The 23,569-nt window shown below is 33.8% G+C and overlaps 1 protein-coding gene across 1 annotated transcript in view; it reads right to left on the reverse strand.

The window, feature by feature from the left end:
• Window positions 1-23,569, reverse strand: part of LOC108740637 (head-specific guanylate cyclase) — a 209,841-nt gene that overhangs the window by 84,632 nt on the left and 101,640 nt on the right. The window contains exons 2-4 of the mRNA XM_025976525.1: window positions 23,080-23,156; window positions 5,407-5,489; window positions 1,513-1,867 (exon numbers count right to left, since the gene is read on the reverse strand). Of these exons, the coding sequence (XP_025832310.1) occupies window positions 1,513-1,867; window positions 5,407-5,489; window positions 23,080-23,156 (515 nt within the window). The remainder of the gene's footprint in view (window positions 1-1,512; window positions 1,868-5,406; window positions 5,490-23,079; window positions 23,157-23,569) is intronic.

The following is a 23,569-nucleotide window of genomic DNA, read 5'->3' on the forward strand; positions in this document are numbered from 1 at the left end:
TAAAAGGTAAAATGTCAGATGTTGGTTATGATAAATAAAACTGGTTTTGCCCTTAATCTTACCTGTGATTCTTCAGTTATAATAGTGAACTAAGAAAACGTTAACGATTAGCTATTAATAGATTATTTTCAGTGTTTAAAAATAATAGATTAATCGGAATAATCGTTCGTTAATTTTTTATAATCGTTCTATCCTACAGCAGCAATATTGTGGTTAATGAATGCAATCCCGTAAGTTTATTTCAATCCAGGGGATATCCTGAAGGATGCTATAAGACTGCAATTAAATCGTAAACTAGGGCTACATTTAAAAATTTGAAAGGTTTTAACTGGCATTAAAGAAATTTTAGTTATCAAATCTTAATTACATTTTTCAAAGAAAATTAAACATTATTATTATGAAAAACTAAACATTAAAATTAAAAGTTAAGTTAAAGTATTACTTGTTTAATCTGATAAATGACTCCAGACTAGTAGAAATAATAAAAAATTAGAAAAATAATGATATTGCGTTGCGTTATAATTTTAAGTTTAAACTGGCAAAAAATTCAAAACTTTTTTGGGCATAAAATTCATCCCGCTGTATACAGTTAAATTCGTCTTGCTTCAAATACCCTCATTCCGCCGACAATCAGATTTTTCCTCAACTCCGTAAATACGAACGAAATTAGTCCCGCATATTGCATGCGGAATCCCGCAGTATCCCCGTTCTGCATTCCCTAATTGTGGTCGATTTTCACTTGACTAAGACAGACGAGTAATTTGAGTAAGTAATTATTTCTGTTAATCAATAAAGCCAAATATTTTGTAAATTTCCTTACGTATAAGTGTGCATTTCTTTTAAAGAGATTGTTGATCAACCTTATGTACAAGATGTAATAAGGATATTATCTTCAATTTTTTTTTCTAATGATTAATTTCATTGATAAGAACGTTTATTATAGCAGCAAATACCCACTAGATGGCGATATATAAACTATAGGTAAATGTTTATAAATTTTCTTAATCGTGTATATAGGGGTAATTTAAGTAAGCGATTATTTCGATTAATCAACTATTTAGATTAATCGAAATATTCGCAATAATCGATTATTATTATAAAAATAATCAATTCACTTAAAAGAAACACAAGATGGATACATTAGTGAATTATTTTTTTGAATTAACTTTGCCGACTATGGATAACCTCAAGTTAATAAGGAAAAGTTTTGTTGCTGTCACTCCCTCGCCGGGAATCGAACCCGGATTCCTGGTTTTAAGCATCAGTACTCTCCTCATTAATTTGAGGTTACATGAAGTGGCTAAAATTAATTCACTAATGCATTGAATTTAACCCTACAAAAATTCAAGGTGTCTCACAAGATGGGTACTTTCACCAATTTATTTGCTAACTCAACAATATTGTTCTGGTTCAGAACGGACCATTACCAGTACTATTGCCTTACTGATCGTCAATTGTTCAATTTAATAAAATCTTTCAGTCTTATATAATATGTACTATATTTACATTTACCTAAAATGTCTTGGGTCGTTCTTGTCATGTTCGAAAGTAATTTCTACGTCTGTAGAATAAAACATGTGCGCAATGGCTTTCAAGGTACCACTCAACAAATACGCTACCGCCACCCTGTCTGTTGTAAAGTCGAACTGCAGGTGGTCGCTCTTCTTTGTACAAACGAAGACGGCCTCGTGATCCATTTCTTCGATATTCTGTTGAAGGTTGATAACGTCGTGTACGCTGTCTAGCGTGCTGAGGAACTCCTTTAAATTACTTCCTAAACATTTGAATGCCCTTTTCAGTTTCTCCGTCGATGAAGTCGCTATTAATTCGTGACCTAGTTGCTCGAGAAATTCAATTTCGTTTATTTCTGAAAGAGAATGATTTCGTATAAATATCTTTGCAAAGCTATAATCAAATGTGTCTATTCTATAACATGGAATTTAATGCACGTAGAGGATTACAATTACTGTATGTCACTGAAAATACAGTTCGGAAATGAAGGCGTTAATTGTTTGTACAAAAAAAACATAATAATGTAATAACATTAGAATATAATCAATGTTTGACACTTTTGAATCAGGTTTTCAACACAAGAAGACTTTGATATCTTGTTTTTTAGAGGCAAAGTACAATTCCGCCAGCTGAAAATCATTAAAAATCGATTGGAGCAATTCGCCCCGAAGTACCTATAGCATAGTATATATTATATAGAGTTTTGTTTGTAAAATAAACACTAAACAAACTTCAAATAGATTCATTCAGTGACAACTAAAATGAACACTATTTTTTATAAATAAATATTTAATTTATTAAAAAAATTNTTATTAAAAATTTAAAACTGATAATTTAATCGATTCGTAACTTATCTTAATCGGTTAAACTATCTTATCTAGTATGTAGTGGAAAAAGAAAATTCTACTGGTCGTATCAGTTACGACTCAGCACCTGCTCAGTCACCACTGAAGATGCCGTCAGCAAAGAACGGCGAAACGTTTGGAAAAGTAAAATTCCACGGACTACGGCCAAAACGCCCGGGAGATAACACCGCATCGATATACGCCGGCCGTGAAAACCTAAGAAGTATTTTGAATTTTTTAAAAATTTCTACGAATTTTGAGGCCTCTGTCATTGGGCGCGCAGAACTTTTGTTCTGTGAGAGATATAAAACAAGTCATCAATACTTTTTTTGCAAAATGGCATTGTGAAAAACTTTTAATGAAACTATTTTTCCATATCTTTTATATTTCGCGAGATAATCGAATTTGCAACTGTTTTTGAGGATTTTATCCCCCCCCCTATGCCAGGCAAATAATTTTCATTTACATATTCGTATTCTTCACGAAATTTTCGATAAAATGACCCCTGTTTCAATCATTTTCTTCAATACAAGGTACCCTTCAGCCATTTCCCTCATTTGGCTGGACTACTACTGTACTATTTGTACAAGATTCATGCCACCACTTATTACGCACTGAAAACACATAATCCAGTCTTCTGGAGATCTTGAATATAAATCTCCATATCCTGAGTAGTTCACGTCGTCGTCTACTTTTACTTTCTTTTTATTTTTCAATTTCCTTTTTTAATGTTTCGGATTCGGTCAATTTCCTTTTAGCTACCGCAGCGCGTTTCCTATCTTTTCTTTTCTCTTCTTTCTTCTTTTTCTCTTCTGCCAATGATCCTTGAAAGGAGTACTGGACAGTACTTCCGAAATTCCGGATTTGCGTTTATTTTGTGTCGGTTTTTCCTGCAATTTGGGTAAGGGTAATAGATTTGACATTGAAAGATTTAAATTGACTTGTTTATCTACTTCCGCATTGTTAACAATCGCATATTATGTAAAGATAGACGATGCCAAGGAATAGAGGTGGTGTTGCGGGCTGTGAAACTGGCCGATATTCGTGTATTTTCTCGGTAGGCTGCTCATTATCTGTAGTAAGTGCGTCGAATTGTACAAGCTCTTCAATCCTTTTGGGACACGAATTGGTTTTGATGGATCTGTCTGCTACAATGGATGGGAGAAAATTATCATATTGAAACAAATCTGGGTTGAGAGGATAAATGCCGGAAGCGTTAAATGCATTTTCTGCCTTTTGGATATTTGAGACCTTAACGTATGCAGCGTTAAATAATCCGGAAGCTTCCATTTGAGTTATAACTTTTCCTGGATGTTTATCATCTAATGGTCCTTCTGGAGGGCCAAAATAGCCCAAATAAAGGGGTTGCATTTTATGACTTGCATGGGGTGATAATGTCAATATATCGATATGTTTTTCTCTGTAATATTTAATTGCCTATAGGTCACGAGGAGAGCTATGATTATCAAGAACTAAAAGGACTGGATCTGGTGCACTTGGTTTGCTGTAATTTTTAAAGTGCACAATCCACTGACAAAACAGTTCAGCGTTAATAAATCCAGTATATGATATCAATTTTAACGTACCAGCAGGTTATAGTTCACCTTCAATCGTTTTTCTGCGAAATATCAAAGTAAGAGGAATGCATGTACCGGTAGCACTCATACAGAAAATCGCTGTTATTAACTGCCCCGATCCGCACTTGCTACTTTTGAGTTTCTTTCCTTTTTTGGTTAATACTTAGGGTAGTTTATTAGGCACTAGGTAGACAATCCAGCTTCGTCCATGTTGTAAATGGAAATTGGTAGGTATTGTCTTTTTTCCATCAAGATCCTTAGGTTCTTATAAAACCTATCTTCCTGAATTTTATCATTCCGCCGAAGTGTTATTTTATGTCTCTGATAAAATCCTTTTACCCAGCCAGTCTTTTATTTTGTTTTTTCTCAATGTAGCTTCATTAATTCCAATTTAGAGTCATTCTGGTATATTGGCGAAAGGCATTTTCATCCACCCGTAAATGCGGATACAAATGATGAAATTCTCCAAAATGCGGTCTAATTCTATAAAATTCATGTTTACTTTGACTCTTCTCGTTATTTTTCTTTAAAATTTTCAGTTTTATCAAAACATTATCCGTTAAGATTGTGAATTTCTATCAAAGGCATGGAGACGTACCGCTTTTATCGAATTAACCTTGGGCGTTGTCGCAACTATTGCATTATTTTGTGGAGCAGTTGATGCATCGCGAATGTCGCTTTTAGCTACGACATAGCGTCAGTGTTGACTGCGAGGCGGAATAGTACCATACCGTTTTTTAATTTTAAACTTACCATACAATGCTGAAATATTTTAAAGTTAGGCAAGAATAAAAAGAATTTTTACATTTCAAGACTATAATTTTGCCAATAAAACAATAATAGTTCAGGAGTGAACTTTTTATTTATTACAGTGCGACGTTTCGACCATCAGTTTCGGTCATCATCAGGCTAAAAAAAAAACGAACAAAAGTCACTGTGTTAACATCAAATCTAAACAATTGATATATGTGATGATGACCGAAACTGCCGGTCGAAACGTCACACTGTAATAAATAAAAAGTTCACTCCTGAACTATTGTTGATTTATTGGCAAAATTAAGAATCTAGATATGTAAAAATTATTACACAACAACCAACTAAATAAGATTCCTTTTTATAGGTACATAAGAATAAAAAGATTTTAAAATCTTCCACTTTAATTATTAATGTCAGTATTTTAGGTAAAAGCAGATGTTTAAAAATATAATTGACTATTGTATGAGTATATGATTGAAAGTGTAAGAATTGCTGTCGGCGATAAAATAAAATAATAAAATCAATTAATATCTTGGGTAATGGTGAAGGAAAGCGCTTCTCAAATAGTATACATTAAATTTAATCTAAACCTCGAAAACGATATGTTATTTTGATAATAGAATGAACATACATTACAAATATAATGAAAAAGTAGTAGATGTTTCCCTAGTTACGATAAAGCAGCATAACTATTTAAAAAATAAAAAGATACGTACCTTTTTCACAACACACAGTATCGTATAGGTCCTCTAAAAAGTCGTAATTATTGCAAGTACTAACGTCGTCAGGTAATCGGCAGCTGAAATAAAAAAAGAAAGAAAATAAGAAATGACAATTTTTTGCATCGAACAATCTTGTTGATGCCGAATTTCCAACATGCTTCCTAAAAGAGAGTTTATGAGCTGTTGGAGCTTGAATCGTCAGTAGCTATTTCCTTAAGGTCCATATCAAAATAACCCTCTTTTAAGTCTACTCAAACAAAATGCAAAACGGTTTTATTGTCTGCCCCTGCTATAACAACTGCTCACTTTGAAAGGGGTGGATTTTATTTTTCTATTACGGTATTTTCTTAGGATTGACGGCTTTAGTATGTTATTTTTGAGACACTTTTATACCTTCAAAAATTTTTTGACACTTAAAATTCCATCAACCGTTACCAATGAAAATTAATTTAGTTAATGAGATGAATAGATGAAACCACAATTTCTTTACTAAAGATAAATCGCGTTTTTAATATTTTAAGTTATGGCGTTGAATTAACGTATGGAATACATTTATTTATTTTTCTATTTTTATTTAAGCTATTTAGACAAAGGCCATTAGGCATACACTATACAGGGTGACCCAAAACGTCCGCAATATGCCCATTGCAGTCAAACTGTAAGTTTAATTGAAACATTTCTCAAATAAAACTTGCCCCCTGTTTTAAGTATTTTCTAAATTTGATTTACTATACGGAGTGTTTGAAAATACTAAAAAGAAGGTTTCGTTTAAATGGCATCCATGTGAAATATGACTCCAATCGAAAAAATTTATAGAACAAAGTTTTTTAGAATGCCATAATATAGGGCTATGCAAAAAATCGCTGCGGTTTTTGGTTCCGCTCGCCTTTTCCTATACTTTTTTCTATTGGAGTCATATTTCACATGCCTGTCATTTAAAGAAAATCTTATTTTTTATTTCTGAACACTACAGTCAATCAAATTCGGATATAGAGATACATAGACGATCTTGTATTAAAATAGGGAACAAGTTTTGTTTGAAAAATTTTTCGATTAAAGTCACAATTTGGCGGCAAGGAGAATATTGCGTAATTTTTGGGTCACTATATAAACACAATACAAAACGGTACAAAGTTTAAACAATAATACATATCATGTAACGATGCAGAGTTTAAATATTTAAGTTAAAAATTGGATTAATTTTATACTAGCTTTTATATTTGGTCCAGAAATAAAGGATTCTACATTCAGCGGTAGGAATAACTTTAATTTATCAAGGCTCTTTAAGAAGTTTTTCCTATGAAGATTATATTTAGGACATTGCCACACTACATGATTTATGTCCTCAGTCTCGTGACCACATTCACAACTAGGATAGGGTACTATATGAACTTTATGTAATGAAGCAGCAAGGTTGTAATGAAGTAATGATTGCTCCTGTGTCTATTTATCGAAACAACTGTCTTCCTGTCTAAAAACTGATTGTGAAATTACGGCTTTTTTGTATTATTGTCAAAATATTTGAAATAATTTAAACCTGTTTTATTAATACTTTCTGAATATAGGTAATAATTTCGTAAACTCTAGGTAATTAGTACAGTTGAAAGTTTTACGATCTGGTACTATATGAACTCTATATACTGAACCAGTAATAATTGCTCCTGAATCTATTTATTGAAACAACTGCTCAATAATTTAAACCTATTTTATTAATACTTTCTGAATATAGGTAATAATTTCGTAAACTCTAGGTAATTAGTACAGTTGAAAGTTTTACGATCTGGTACTATATGAACTCTATATACTGAACCAGTAATAATTGCTCCTGAATCTATTTATTGAAACAACTGCTCAATAATTTAAACCTATTTTATTAATACTTTCTGAATATAGGTAATAATTTCGTAAACTCTAGGTAATTAGTACAGTTGAATACTTTGTTTGAATAAACAGCAATTAATACACTAACAGCATCAATGAATATTTTACATTTGAAATTATTATTGTGAGAGGCTATATCAATATTGACTAAAGCTTTTCAGTAACTGTTGGCGGAGTTTCGGTAGTGTCAAAAATGGTTGGCTTTTTTAAAAATGACATGCCAAAACGTCAATCACAAGAAAATACCGTAACAATAAAATACAACTCATCTGTTTCAGAGAGCGTTCTGTTTGACTAGACGTAAAGAGTTATTTTGATAAATTTTTGAAGCTGAAGATTCAAGGTTCAACAGCTCTTAGACTATAAGCTGCTATAAGAAGCTCTTTCGATCATGATTTATAAAAACTTACTTGCAAAAAATAAACTTTTAGTCCCTTTTCGTTTAAGTTACTAGAAATGAATTCCCAAAAGAATTAGAAAATAATGTAAGACGAATATGGTCGACCTAGTTTCGGACTTTTTAAAGGTTTTATGGTAGATAACCTTCTTTTAGTACAACAAATAAGTATCTACTCAATCAAAAACCAATAGCACAAAACATGGAAGTATCTAAAAGTATACGTCATAAAAAAAATATCTAAAAGCAGATACAACTTTTCTCAGAAGGAAAGTTTTATAGGTAATAATTTTGTTATTGGCTTCTATACGATTTATTAGATTTTAAGATGCAATTAAACTAATTTCGTAACTGTTAAATGATTAGAGGATTAGAACGACACTAAACTAAAATTGATGGCCTCTTCCTTCAATTAAGTCGTTTCTCTACAGCGATAGAAAATTGACGACCATTGCGGACAATATATATGTACGTGGTGCGAACTGGTCCAATTAGACCCTCCTGATGGCACTTTCAACAAATCAAATATTTGTAGAACAAATAGTGTGGTTGGATTTCCGTGACATTCTCCTTTTATTTGTTAGTTTCCTTTCATTTTCTGCGTCATTTTAGATAGTTATTGAACATCACTTTGCAAAATCTGCTAATTGGAAGTACCCACACATTTTGTATCTACGAAGGAACATGTAAAAGTCTAATTTCACTTTAACGATTAAAAACATTTTAGGAGGTCGGAAATTAATTTAAAAATGTCACAATTTGTACGTAAAATTTAAACTTCTTCTCTTATCTAACCTAATTTTGACTATTTGTTTTTAAAAAAACAAATATTTCGAATTTTGAATTAATTAAATCCATCGTTCAAAAAATTTATGATGGAGGTGATATTATTAACCAAGTTTTCACCAAAATAAAAGATTGTTTTAACAAAAAATTGTCATCTATATCAAAATTCGAACTTTCTTTGATTTTTTTTTATTTATAGTATCAGTGACATTATACTCATTTTAAAACTGAAAGTGATTTGTCTTGGAGCATATTTTTAAGCATGTTATTCATTTTGGAATGAAGATGGAGAACTTTTGTAATTGATTTAATCTATTTAACCAAAAATATAGGTCGAACGAACGAAGCTGGCGAGTAGTCGCGCAGGTTCTGGTCCATTTATGGTTTATTTGGGAGAATCACATGGAACCTATACACAAATAATACAGATAGGACAGTAGCGTACTGGGAAACAATACAGAAACATCTTACCAAAAAAAATGAACCTAATGCTTTTGTTTGTTTTGTAGTTACTTTACACTTTCACTGTCCTCGTCGGAATCAATATCACTGTCACCGACATCACCAATTAGTTCTTCTGTTTGTATGTCAATTACTTGCTCATTATCTAACATAACATTTAAATAAATCAAGTTAAACTAAATTATTGCGCCTATTTATTTTTTATATAAACTTTAAATACCTGCAACAAGAAAATTAACTTAATAAATTAATTTTTTCAACTTAATTTTATGAACTGATCCCTGCTTTTAAATATTTAATCTACGCCCCTGATAGGAATAATAAAGTCAAAGTGGGCTGCAATTGATATAACTTCAACTGCTTACTTTTGCCACCGCGCATTCGCACCATTTTAAAATTTCCACAAGCTTCGAGCGTTAGGCCTGTAGAATGCGTAGAACGCCTACCACAAGTTAAGATTTTTAAATTTAATAATATCTAGATTTATTAATCTGCTCGTTTAATAGTATTTTTAGAAATTTCGCGGTGCTCCAAGAATACACTTTTAACAGTATTTTTCGAATTTCTGAATTAACCATTCGTGATAGTTCTGATTTTTTCTTAACAAAGTAACTTGACCCCGAGCTATTCTTCGTTTTAAGTCTTTACCACTGCTTCTCCTAATTTGTCTAACAATTTATTAAGTTAACTTCAATATTTGAAAATCCAAAAAGAAGACAGGACGAAAAATGTAATTTCGGAGGATAGGTACAGACCCGGTAAATCGTTGCGAAAGGAAATGAAATTCCTGCAGACGCTCAAATGAATGCTGAAGTTTTATTTGCACGTTTAACGTAAAATTTTCGGTGGATCCAAAAATATAAAAGCGGAAGCTGTACTCAGAGATTTATTGATGTTACGAAGGGAGCATATCATAATGAACTTTCATTAAATGATGTATATCCAAACAACGAAAAGCAATTAAATGAGGTCTACGTTCTTTACGTTATTGTCATTGCAAAATTAAACATTCAAATACACTACAAATGGCGTGGTGAGCGCCATCTGTAGTACGATGCTACATTTTTATCATAACATAATTATTTTGTTCGATTATGGTAACGTGCCTATCACGTTGAGGTGAGCTACGCCGGGATTCGTTTCAACTAGTAGATATCCATAATTTTAAATGGACCTTGTTGGAGTATATGTAATCCTCAAATGTAGCATCGTACTACAGATGGCGCTCACCACGCCATTTGTAGTATTTTCTAAAACGCGCTGTTAAGACAGCAGGTAAAGGTTGGTCTGTGTTCTGTCGGAGCTGCCTGCGACGCGCTGATGAGATCCAAAAAGATCGAAATCGCGATCCGCGTCTGGCAGTTTCGACAGAATACAGACCACTTCGAATTATTTTATTCAAATACACATATAAAATTTTGGTATAGAAAAGAAGAAAGTTTCTTGTTTTACACTAATGTGAAATAATTTTTGAATTAATCTCAAATTAATGAATAAAAATTGTTGCTGCTGTTATGTCCTCGCCAGTATTTGAACTCGGGTCTTTCGTTTTCCGGGCCATTGTTCTACCATTAAGCTGCAATAGCAACAACTAAACAAAGATTCTTCTAAAAATTCGTATTGTTAATAGTGATTATACATTGCTCCCACGATATTGTGACCTTTGTAGTTAGGCAAGATCGTAATTGTTGCTGTTGCCACCTCTTAGTTCTACAGCAATGGTGCGTAAATCCAGGGACTCGGGTTCGATTCCCGGCGAGGGCGTGACAGCAGAAATGAATTTTCTTCATTATTTGTGGTTATTTGTAGTGGTAAAACTTAATTCAAAAATTAATTCGTTTTAGTGTGTTGAAAACTTCTTCTAAAAAGATCTCTTTCTTGTTTTAGTTCGCAGTGGAATGTCAAATTAACGAATTGTAAGTAGGTACATCGTATGCCTGATATTGAAGCAAATTTTCTGTTCTTTGAAGCATTTTTGTTGTTAAAAATGAACAAATCGTGGAAATATAAAGCGAAAGTTATCAGGAGTGATCTGAGCTACGTTTTGACGTGACAACGTCTTATAATTCGATGGAGCCGGCTGCACGCACGAAAAAATATGACCCATGCGGCGTTACCTCGCTCTGAGGCGTTCCATTTAAGGCTTGAAGTGCAAGCGAGAGCGCGGAACGAGCGACAAAGAGGCACAATCGGCCTCCGCGTTCGCAGCGTTCGACATCTGTCTCTCTCCTACTTGAGTGAGCGATGCGTCCGCGTGGGCAGCTACTATACAATAATACATTTCCATTTACTTCCTTCTCTATATCCATACAAAATATCTATCAAACAAATAAAATTAAAATTTTCTCTTGAAAAATGAAACCATTCCATCAGTATTTTCTTATGACGTTGTCACGTTCAACTATCGTCAGTAAACCGACTTTACAGACAACCGATTTTTTTTTAGTTATTCAATAGTTTCTTTAAAAAATCTATAAACAGAACTGTAGTTATCGTATGTCTCCTTCGGTAAATCGATGAAAAATTGCTTAGAGGTAGATCTTGACCTCTTGAACAACTTTCTACATACATATATATTATAATAACGAAGTATTGGTGCTTCTATTAGATTTTGACTTTTGAAATTGGGTTTTGGATTTGGCCAAATTATGTGAAACCAAAAACTGGGTTTGATTAGTTAAACGGTTAGGTTAGGTTTGGTTAATAACATTATTGCTGTTTTTTTCTCGTGTTTCAACCTCTAATCTATTAAAGGACAATTTTTTTCTCAAATCTGCTTGTAATTGTTTGTCGGCTTGAACAATTGTATTTATTGTAAACAATCAGAATTAATTACGAAAAGTGATTCTCAAGGACGTTGTCACTAGTAACAACTAGTTAATGGACATACATAAATATAAAGCAGGTCATGCGGAATATAAAATTACGCGTGGTAGATATTTATGTGTCGTTTTAGTTCATGATAATGATAATAATTAATTATTGTTGTCGGTTAGATTTGGACACTTAATTTACTGTGTGTTTAGTTTTTGACAGTTAGGAAATTATGGATCCGTCTGCCCGCGGCTTGCGATGTTTAAATGTGGGTTTATCATTTAATACCGAGTTTAACGAGTAATGGGTAATTGATGTCCAACGAAATTGATTAGCTGCTACGCTTTAATGAGACACTGTAAAGTAATAAAATCATTTCCTCAGCTATGCATTGGTCGATCGACAGATATAGAGCGTGCAGAAATTAATGAAATATACAGCTACTTTACATACAGACGAGAACAAATATGAATAGAACTAGATTCGGTTGTAACGAAGAGCTCACGGCCGAAAAAAATTGAAAATTGTCGTTACTGTCATGTAACTTCAAATCAGAAAATTCTCTGGCAGTAAAAGTAAAATTTAATAACTTTGTTTAAAATATTCAACACAAACTTTGTTCTAAATGCTAAGGCTTTCAGTACAGAGGCACTATCAGAATAGTGCTTGCTATTTGCGCTTGGTGGTGTTAGTTTGTGATTGACTACCCTTCAGTCTCACGTCTGTACAACCGCAGCGAAAGACATCACAATATCGCTTAGTTCGCTGAGGATGCAGCTGTTTGTGAAACGTCGGATAAATAATTTCATCGGCGTTCTTACAATGGTCATCAATGCTGAATACAGTAGAATCCGTTTATAATGACATCGAAGGGAAATGACAAACACGTCATACAAAGCATAGTGTTAGAAAATATACAACTTTCTATTTTGGTTAGTTATTTAGAACGATGAATTGTTATATCAATATACATAAGAAGGGTCAGAAAAATGAGCGAAAATGTTATTATTAATCATTTGGGTCACTATAGCCGAACGTGATTTCTTGAGAATCAGTCATAATCAACGATATGTCATTTTAAACGAAGTCATTATATCCAAACTTTCCTATAGAGAATTTAATATGAAAACCAAACTTAAAACTGCAATTACTTCACATTAAGCGGTTGGTCAGTACAGGCGGAGTCATAATAAACAAATTCCACTGTATATGTTTAAACATTATTTTTAACCTTAAACCTTGACTGGGCCTATTAAGGAAATCTTAAAATTAAATCAGTGATAAGAAAATATGATAAACTTGATTGGTAATTTCTTTTAAAACAATACTTTTCTTTTTCTTATTTAAAGGAGAATTATATTTTTTTCAGAGACTGAATCCGGAGAGTATCACCTTAGAACATTTTATGTGGAATTTTGTGTTAAAATGTGTTATTTAGTTTAGTTCACAAAACTACATATGATTTTCTTATATTTTAACGGTAAAGAAGTTTGGTAATATCTTGAGCACCTTGTAATGACATCTGATATATTTATGTGTATCAACCACTAGAGATTCGGTTGAACGGAAAAATTGAATCGATAGACACTAAAAAATATAATAAATAAAAATTCTGCATATCGTGCAAGTTTTCGGAGTGGTTATAAATATGCGATAGACGTGTAGTACGTATTAGATATTGATCGCATGCATCCTCGGTAAGCCAAGATATCGTGTACCTTCCTTGAAGTGGAATATTACTGGCAGATATATCATCGGTATTATTGCAGAACCTTTGAAAATCCTCTTTTATTACATGCAATTCAGAAGGTAAAAAATTTATCTAAATAGGTAGGATTGCGTCTTGCTTTGTTGAAATATGAAATTGCACGCACAAATTTTATAAAAACTATTCATTTAAATTTCTGTTTAACGAATTCGTTTCACTCTTTTATAAGTTTTTTATTTTATTGTGGCATTTGTTATTAGGATTTGTTATTGGCATATGTTACGTCATTCTGTTAATCAATATTCCTCAGGGAAAGTTAGATTTAGCCAATAGTTTTAGTTAAAAGTATGTTATTTAAAATTTTTGGAGAATTTTACCAGTTAAGCCGGATTGTAACAATTTTTTAGGTTATACTGACATTACCTGACTGCATTAAGAGTTCTCTTATAATAACGTCAACTAAATCGGTTCGTTAATTGCGGACGTATGCTATAAGCGATCTTTATTGGACATAGTCGCTTATAACGAGCTAGTTATACTAATATATTTGATGTTCATTAATTTACTTTCGATTAAAGATCACTTGTTTATGAAAAATGTTAACAGTTCGTTAAATAATATAATTTGTCCAGTTTTCGTTAAATATTCGTAGAAGTTAAAAAATAGCTTCCCTTTGAAGTATTGGCTGTCGTGAATATATAGATATAAAAAACTTTTTATTTTAATTTTCATTTATGCAAATTTACTAACATCTACAAGTAAAACATGTATCCTGCAATTCAGAATTAAACAATATTTATCAATGGCGAAACCAAATAAATTTTCTAACTTTTATTTCTGCAAGAGTAGAAAATTAATCGTTAAATAATTTATGTAGTTAACACCTCTTTTTTTATTGAAATTAATGTCAATTCGCTAAGTCTATATTGATCCATACTTGATCTTGAACTGCTAGGGTCAGTAAAATCCTTAAAGCTATCACAGCATTAGCGAAAATTTGGGCGCTTTACGGTAGGGGCTAATATTTGGACTAGAAATTATTAGGTCTCATTTAAAATGACTTTTCACGATTCGTTTTTCAAAAGGAAAATGTTTCCCTAGAATGATTATATACTAGGTAACAATAAACCAAGCAATCAGACACTGAAGGTTGTTTCTTAAATAAATGTCGATGATATAGCGAAGTAAAGAGCGATGGTTTAGAATATTTTTGCATATACACTTATACAGAACAAACTAAACAGACAGAAATGGTCAGCATCCCGGCACCCCAAAAAAAAAAAAACTTTTGGGTGTTATATTCCCACCAGCCAGTAATGCTGGTGGGCGGGCAGTCCCTCCGGGCTATGCCGGAAGGTAGGGCGGAAGGCCCTCTTCAGCCTGCTTTCAGGAATCGTGGGAATGGGTGGGTGGTGGTTCGGGTGAGAAAGATGAGACGGACGAAATGAAGACAGAAGAGAGTGAAAGATTATCTGTGGAATATTACTGCCTCAGCATTCGCCTAGGTGATCCAAGGAAACCACAGAAAAACTTGGATCAAGGCAGACGGACCCGGAATCGAACCGGCGTCCTCCCGAATGCTAAGCAATGGTCTAGACCTCTAGGCCATGCCGCTCGGTCCCCGGCACCCCCATTTACAACGGTTAATAAATGGGCTGTGTAGTGACATTTTGCTAACACCTAAAATTTCGCTTTCAGATCTATTGCTCTATTACTTGTCCTAAAACGACTGACATTTGACGATGAGCGAGAGGGTGAATAATTAAGTTGAAAAACTAGCAAGATGTTATTCAGTTGAGCGAACTGCGACAATGCTGAAGCGCATAATAAATTTTTTTAGTAAATACAGAGCCTTCAACCTAAAAAAGTAAATACGTACCAGGTTTGACCGCCCCTCCAAAAATGCCGCCTTGAGCAATCGTCCGGTCGCCCGGGTTATTAAGAAGACCCTGTGTGTGAGACTCTACCGATTAAAAATATTGCTCACACAGAAAATAAAAGCCTTTGCTTCATCGTTTGCTACATCCAAACTCAGTTTATGTATAGGGTTGTTCGGAAAGTCATTTGGTTTTTTTTTGTGGAAATGAAAGACAGTTTTCGTATTATAAACAAATACTTTATTAAATTATATATTGACTGTTCTGGTCCAACATCTTTTGCCATTTTTCTGGTAGTAACATAATTCCACGCTCATAAAATCATCTTTTTTGCTCCATGACCTCTTGCGTTTGACGTTGTATACAACCCATTTTTCGTCCCCAGTGATGATGCGCTTCAAAAACGGATCATTTTCGTGACGTTTGAGAAGCGAATCGCAGACGTCAATGCGGCGACACAGATTTCTCTCTGTGAGAACATGGGGAACCCATACATCGAGTTTCGAGGATAATCCCAGGTCTTTCAAGTGGTCATAAACTGTTGAATTTGATAAATTTACCCTCAATCCGATCTCACGTGTTGTTATTTGCCGGTTCACATAAACTAATGCCTTTATCGCGTCTTTATCAGCTTCAGCCGGTCTTCCCGAACGTGGTGCATCTTCGACATCAAAATTGCCGGATCGAAATTTAGCGAACCAGTTCTGGCACTGGCGTACTGTCAACACACCTTCTCCATACACATCAGTCAATTTCTTTCTGGCTTGAACAGCATTTTTACTCTTTCTGTAGTAAAACAGTAAGATATGTCGAAAATGCTGCTTATAGCTCTCCATATTTAAAAGGGCACCAACCAAAAACTACTGCGTAGAATTAATTGGAATTTTTCACACACAAGCCTTGCTATATGAGCTCTCAAAGCATATAAAAATTATACGGCTTAAATGTGAAGTTGGGTGCAAAAGAATATAATTAAATCCTCTGTCGGGAAAAACGGAATGACTTTCCGAACAACCCAATACTTATATTACTACCTATATGTATTGTGATTTATGAACAATCGTTCTTACCTCCAAAAATGACACGCCTGTTATATGTTGTGCTCGTTATAAACGACTGTACTACATGAAATTGGAAAAGAATAGATTTTACTGTTTGAAGATATATCTTCAAACAGAGCCATCGGTAAAGAAATACACGACGATATGTAAATACCGGAAAACTTATCTTCCTTGAACACCCACATTGCTATTGCTTTCTATAAATGGTCGCACGGCATTTAAATGTAATTCTTGTGATATATTTACAAATTGGAGTAAAAAATAGGCACGATAAGAAAAGGGAGGAAGCTTTAAAGGAGTTAAAGGTGACTTAGAAACAGAAAAAATAGCGAAAGTATGATGTGGGGAGATGATAAATGGGCATAATCTGAGAGAAGTCAAGGCACAAGGGTCGTTTGAACGAGATAGAGTTGCTAAGTTATTTCATCATTCGGAAATCTATTGATCAATTGAACAGGTTGAGAAATGTACGACAGATTTTATTACGATTTTTGTAGTGAGACATCGTGTGTTGGTTGTTATCAAATACATTCATTTGAAAGGTTTAAAAGCAAAGAAAATAAAAACTGACCTTAATTCGACTTTAGGTGATTCTTCTCCTTCACATACAACCATTAAATGTTCGGTTGCTGAATTTAAAATGGGTTGTATGAGCGCCGAAGATGAATCACGCAGCGGATGCCCGGCAGAAACAACTACGTCAAGAATTATCAGAAAAATCTACAAAATCATATTGGAAGAACGTCAAATCAAGGTGAGAATAATAGCCGAGACTATATGTACGTGTGTCGCCTGAACGGGTCCACAATACTTTTTTCACAATTTTCGTTTTCATTTATAACCACAAACGAAACTTGGGGCCACTGTTATACACCAAAGATTACTGTAGACCATGGATGGCGAACCTTTACGTATCGACGTGCCATTTTTATAAAGGAAACTTTAATCAGGTCATAAATGTGCCATCAAATAATTTGGGAAAATAATAATAATAAATAATATCAATTCAAAATTATTTATTTACTACAAAAAAATAGGAACATTTTGCAATGTTTAAATTATACGTGTAATTTAAATTAAAGTAAAATTAATGTGACTTCTGTTGTTGCAGATTAGATGACAAAAAATTATGTTAGGGTTGGAAGATGTTACTTTTAGCAGAATGCATGCTGAATTGGAGTCATCATAGGTTGATGAAAACGTTTGGTAACGCATTTCATGTTTCCCAAATTTTGTTATCAGCATTTTCACTTGTATTATCTCGTCGCTCGTCATAGAATACCTACTTCATACTTTTTTTCGTAATTGTTAATGAACTTTGTGATTGATATTAGTGACGTGCCCAAAATATTATATCCACTGCCACTAATGACACGCGTACCAATGGTTCGCCATCACTGGTCTAGACTGTGGATTGAAAATGGTCAGCTTGCTCGAAATAATACAAAATCGAGTTTGTCCTTCAACAAAGTCATGGCTACCGTTTTTCGGAGCGAGCGCGGATTAATTTTTATTGACTATCTCGATAAAGATAAAGTTATAAAAGGAGAGACTATGCGATTTTACTTCAGCGCCTGACAAAAAAATGAAAGAAAACATCCACATTTTAGTGAAAAAGAAAGTGCTCTTTCATCATGACAATTCGCCATCCTACACCTCGGTGATTGCTTTGTCAAAAATCCACGATCTAAGCTTGAATTGCTCCACCATCCACCGTATTCACCAGATTTAGCTTCCTTTCACAATTACCTCTTCCACAATCTCCAAAAATGACTCGGAGGATAGAGATTTTTAAGTAATGACGAAGTGATGGATATTTCAACGACAAAAATTGTGACTGCGTTGAAAAATGAAGCATATTTCTTATAAAAATAGGCTTTTTTCATTGATGGGCCCGGGATTTTTCAAACGACCTTTGTATCTGAAATGTATGAAGACATTGCTTTGGGAGCATGGGCAGTGGGAGATTGAGCGAAAATACGCGAAATGGAAAAAGGATTTGGATGTAATAGAAAGATTTTAGGAAGAAAATGAGTGTAAAGTGTGTAAGTACTAAAGAGGGAAGTTAAGATATGTTGTCATTTTGGTAAAAGGTGCTTATTATTGTTCGTATAAGTCATTGATAATGTCTTTAAATCTATAGATTATGCACTAATATCTTCGGAAATCGTGAAGCCTTCCATGAGCATTTTCAGTTTAATTTTTAGTATACAATTTTTATTTATTCTCATCAGATTGCCTAAACAATTCTCAACGTTCGTAAAAAAATCTGTATGCATTGTACTTAACAGATACATATACATTTCGAGATAATCGTTTGTACAATTTTGCATGTATTCAAAATATTTTCTATTTTTGATAGGTCAGTTGGGAATTTCGTCCGAGAGAATATTTGTTATGGATCCTAAAATAATATTTATTTTTAGTTTAGCTTTTGTATTTATGTAAATACATTTTTTTATCTACCGGCATCGCCTGTCAAAACAGTTGAATTATTCATCTTGCATACGTACTAACAAATGGCTTTCAAAAGATTATACGAAAAATAATACGAATTTTTTCAGAAATAAATTTATACGATCGTCCAATATTCCTCGACGTTCGTTTTTGCTCTTGCACTCTCGTGTCGGTAACTATTGTTAAAAAAAGTTTGTTTAGGGGTGAAAAGCAATTTCCAGTTGCAACATCAAACTGTAGATGCCCGTAAATGTAACTCTTCGGAGAACTAGAGTAACTAAGAGAAGGTACTGTTATTTCGTTTGGACGGAAGTTATTGCATAGGGTTAAGCCACCACATGATACACGCTAATGTAATTAACAAAAACCCATTAAATCGACCGAATTTACAATCGCCGGTCTCGGAAAAAGGTTAATAAGTAACTCAAAAAGTTAAAGGGGTCTTTTTATTAGTCAATTGAAATTTTATTGCCCACGACTGATCAAATTAAGCATCATCATCATCATAAGGTCGCCAGTCCTAAGAGTGGTTGGACACGTACCTCTATTTCTTTTCCTGAGCTAACCTTCCCATTTCCGTAAAACCAGAACATCCCACATCCTTAACTATTTGCGAACAGTAATTTAACCTCTACCTACCTCTACCCCTCCTAACACCTGTTTCTGCCTCTAATATGTCTCTGACTAGACCTTCATGCCTGAGAAGGTGTCCTACCAACCTATCTCGCCTATTTTTTATTGACTTCCATAGAGTCCTCTGTTCTCCTATTCTTTCCAATACCTCTTCATTTCTAACCTTTTCTACCCACGATATCCTCATCATCCGCCTATAACACCACATTTCGAACGCTTCTAACCTTTTCTTTTCCGCCGCTCCCACTGTCCATGTTTCGCACCCGTACAACGCCGTGCTCCAAACATACACCTTTAACAATCTTTTTCGAATTTCTAAATTAACCGTTCGCGAGCATATAAGTGACTTCTTTTTATTAAAGGCGACACGACCCTGCGCTGTCCTCTGCTTTATATCCCTACTACTCCTTCCATACTAACTTATCTGACTTCCTAGGTATCTAAAATCAGCTACTTCTTCTAATTTTTCGCCTCCTATCTTTATATTTGCTCTTTCCCTACTTTTTCTTCCCTTGCATACCAGTATTTTAGTTTTACTTTTATTTATTTTCATGCAGTACTGATCTGTCATTACCGCTTCCATTTTATTTAAAGCCATCTCTAATTCCTCCTTGCTAGCTGCTAACACTGCTATGTCATCTGCAAATCTAAGCTTACTAATCTTTTGCCATTGAACATCTATCCCTACAGTTGTACTGTCTTTAATGATGTTGATCGCATCTTCGATGTATAGATTAAAAAGTAGCGGTGACAGTGTGCATCCTTGTCTGACTCTCTTCCTAATATTTACTTCTCTACGTTGCAGCCCCAGCTCTATAACAGCCTGTTGCTCTTTATACAAACTATATAAGTATCACTCTTCTATCTTTGTAACTCATCCCTACATTTTTAAGTATATTTAACATCTTGTCCCATTTAACATTGTCAAAAGCTTTTTCTAAATCTACGAATCCTATGTACGGCCTCTTTTCTTTTTCTATCGTTTTCTCTATTGTTGCCCGTAAAGCTAGAATGTCCTCCCGCGTTCCTCTATTTCTTCTAAACCCCAATTGATCTTCCTCTAATAGTTCTTCCGCCCTTTTTCCCATTCTACTCTGTACAATTCTAGTTAAAATTTTTGACACATGGGAAGTTAAGCTAATTGTTCGCACCCGTACAACGCCACGCTCCAAACATACACCTTTAACAATCTTTTTCGAATTTCTAAATTAACCGTTCGCGAGCATAGCAGTGACTTCTTTTTATTAAAGGCGACACGACCCTGCGCTATCCTCTGCTTTATATCTCTACTACTCCTTCCGTCCTGACTTATCTGATTTCCTAGATACCTAAAATTAGTCATTTCTGAATTAAGCATAAGTCTTACTTAAATAAAGCTAGAACGCATTTATATCAACTTGACGATTACGAGTAGTAACAGGTTCAACTATTATGTCTAATTATTATTATCCTTCCCGTTGAATATATTCTTCATCTTTTCCTGAAATGTTTTCAGACAATGATAAACGTTTGGATTGAATAATTTTATACTGCTTGAGGCACCATCGTCAAATTCAGTGGAGGTCGGGTCGGTTTGTTAAAGGAAATTGAAAATTGTCTGCTCCATCTTCTACGCCGGATGTGTCTCTGATAGCTGATCTCCACTTAGGATAACGCTTCCGAACGAAGTTAAAAGCAATTTATCGAATTAGCGTTTGTAATAAAATTTTCATTTTTACAGCGACTTTACGAAACCGTACAACTAACTAGATTAGCGCAATGAAGCGAACGAAGTTTATTTTAGAACTACTACTGCGAATTTCGTTTGATCTCCGTTGATATATTTATTGATTTTCGTCGATTTATTTCAAAATGCAGATTATGATTTTCAGTTGTTCCTACTTTTTGTTCCCTTTTTTAATGTAACGTTACACGTTTATGCTCTGTTCACGATCTAAATTTATTTCTTAAATATTTACGGAGTTAACGATGTACTGTAACATTTAAATATGAATTAAAATACTATTTAAATGAAGAAAACACAAACTGACAGGCAATCGACAAAATTGACTTTTTGTCATATTACCGCGGTAAGCTCGTTTTTGTCATGTTAGCGCGGAAAGCTCGTTTTGCGTGCTATGAAATAGGTATACTTCGTTTACTTTCTGTAGCGATGTGACCTTCAGTTTTGACCGGTGCAAAGTAGAAAAGAACAGCACTAGGCCAGAAAAGGAAGGAGACAACTCTCGGTCAAACTCTTAATCGGTGAGGAGCGTATAATCCGTACGGTACTGTACGGAAAAATTGACCATTTTACCCACTACAATTGCATTTCTCAAATGTGCTGCTATTGGTACCATTTACTACTGAAAATATCAACGAGATGTTTATTTATATTTGAAGACGTGTTAAAGGCTTTAAGCTTGTTTTCGACTCGCACTACTATTCATGATTGAACAAAACTTTTGGCAGGTACTATATGAAAAAGTATGTTTAATGAACAAAAGTCGAGAGTATAATGAGCTTTTTTCTCCCTACCTACGATTTTGCCAGCGCGTATCCAAGACATTGGTAGGGGCACTTCGGTAGAGAAAGTAAATGAAGTATAAGATATGACCTTTTTTCACCCGTTTTTTAATCGGGAGGCAATGAAATTAGTCATTGAGCGCATGCGCTGAAGCTTATGGAAATGCGCAGAAATCAGTTGTTCAATAACAATCCCTTCCTAAACAGGGTTTATTCAGCTTGCATTTGAATTACAGTCTGAGATAACCCTGTTTCTTCCCGAGGTACGTAATAGGGAAGTCAAATTTTATAATTCTGTTCATTATTGTCACAGGATTGTACACTTCCAAGTTAATTTCGAAATATTCCAACAGCTGACGAACGCAATTTATAAATGCTGTTTTTTTGAATGTATCTATAGTAATGTGAACTTACAAATCGTTTTAAGTTCACTTACTTTCTGCTTTTGCAATATTACTTTTCTCTATTTTTTCTAATCAAATATGACGAACCTCAAGAAGCAACCTTAGCTGTAATTGTACGCCATGTTGTATGCTAATAGGAAAAAAGAATTTACTTATTATTAAATAATTAGATCTAGATTTTGGAAAATAATTTGTTTATGACAGTGCAACAGAATTCTAAAATTAAAGATAGATAATATCTATCTATCTTTCGTTTTGTTGGTAGAATTTTTTTTTGATTAGATTTAATTTAGGAAGAGCTTTCAAAGTACACCGGAAAATAGATTATATGAGTAGCCATTGTCGAGAATGTCACCTTTTATATTATATTACAGTTTTCTTTGTTTGCAGTTTTCTTTCTCTAAAGAGACGTTACGTTGAGGTTTTCTATCGGGGCAAAAATGTGGAAATGTAGTTATTATGACAGTCTACCGGTGTTTCTAGGAGATTCTGAAATTCTTTGAACATTTACGTGCAGAGATGAACATTTCATTATTTAAATGGCATTGTAAGCTTCGTATAGCAATATCAACATCGGCGAAATATTTCTGCGAATTATTTCCTTGGAAACCTCGCCTCGTTTAGTTAGAAAGGCAAATTTCACAATGGATTTCATTTTTAAGTTGAAAATGTGTATACTTACAGTGAAGAAAGTCCACTCCAGAGATTGTAGTCCGCTTTCTTTTGTAATGACGAATAGGCGACTTGAAGAGCTTCATTCTGAAACAAAAGCCGGAATTTTGGATTATATGATAACATATTAAACTTAATCAAAACAGTAGATTAGAGCCATTTTTATTTTCATTTATGTTATGGACAAGTAAAGAACTGATCCCGAACTTGCAGACCGCGTCCGAACATTTTTAGACCTGGGATATAGCGAACGGATGATAATATTATCTAATCTTGGAAATAAAGAAGGGACAAGGGACAGGGATATCAAAAGAATAAATCTATATAATAAAGCAATAGTTGAAAAAAAGATCCGAAAACCACAAAAGAAGAAACAGAATCTAGTAATAACAACATCAAAGTTATTTCGAAGAACTAACCAATAAACCGAATCCACCAACTCAAGAATCAATGGCGAATGAGTTCAAGACATGTAAATCATAGATTATATATATATATAT

The sequence above is a fragment of the Agrilus planipennis genome, unplaced genomic scaffold (assembly GCF_000699045.2).
Source record: "Agrilus planipennis isolate EAB-ADULT unplaced genomic scaffold, Apla_2.0 scaffold21, whole genome shotgun sequence".
NCBI lineage: Eukaryota > Metazoa > Arthropoda > Insecta > Coleoptera > Buprestidae > Agrilus > Agrilus planipennis.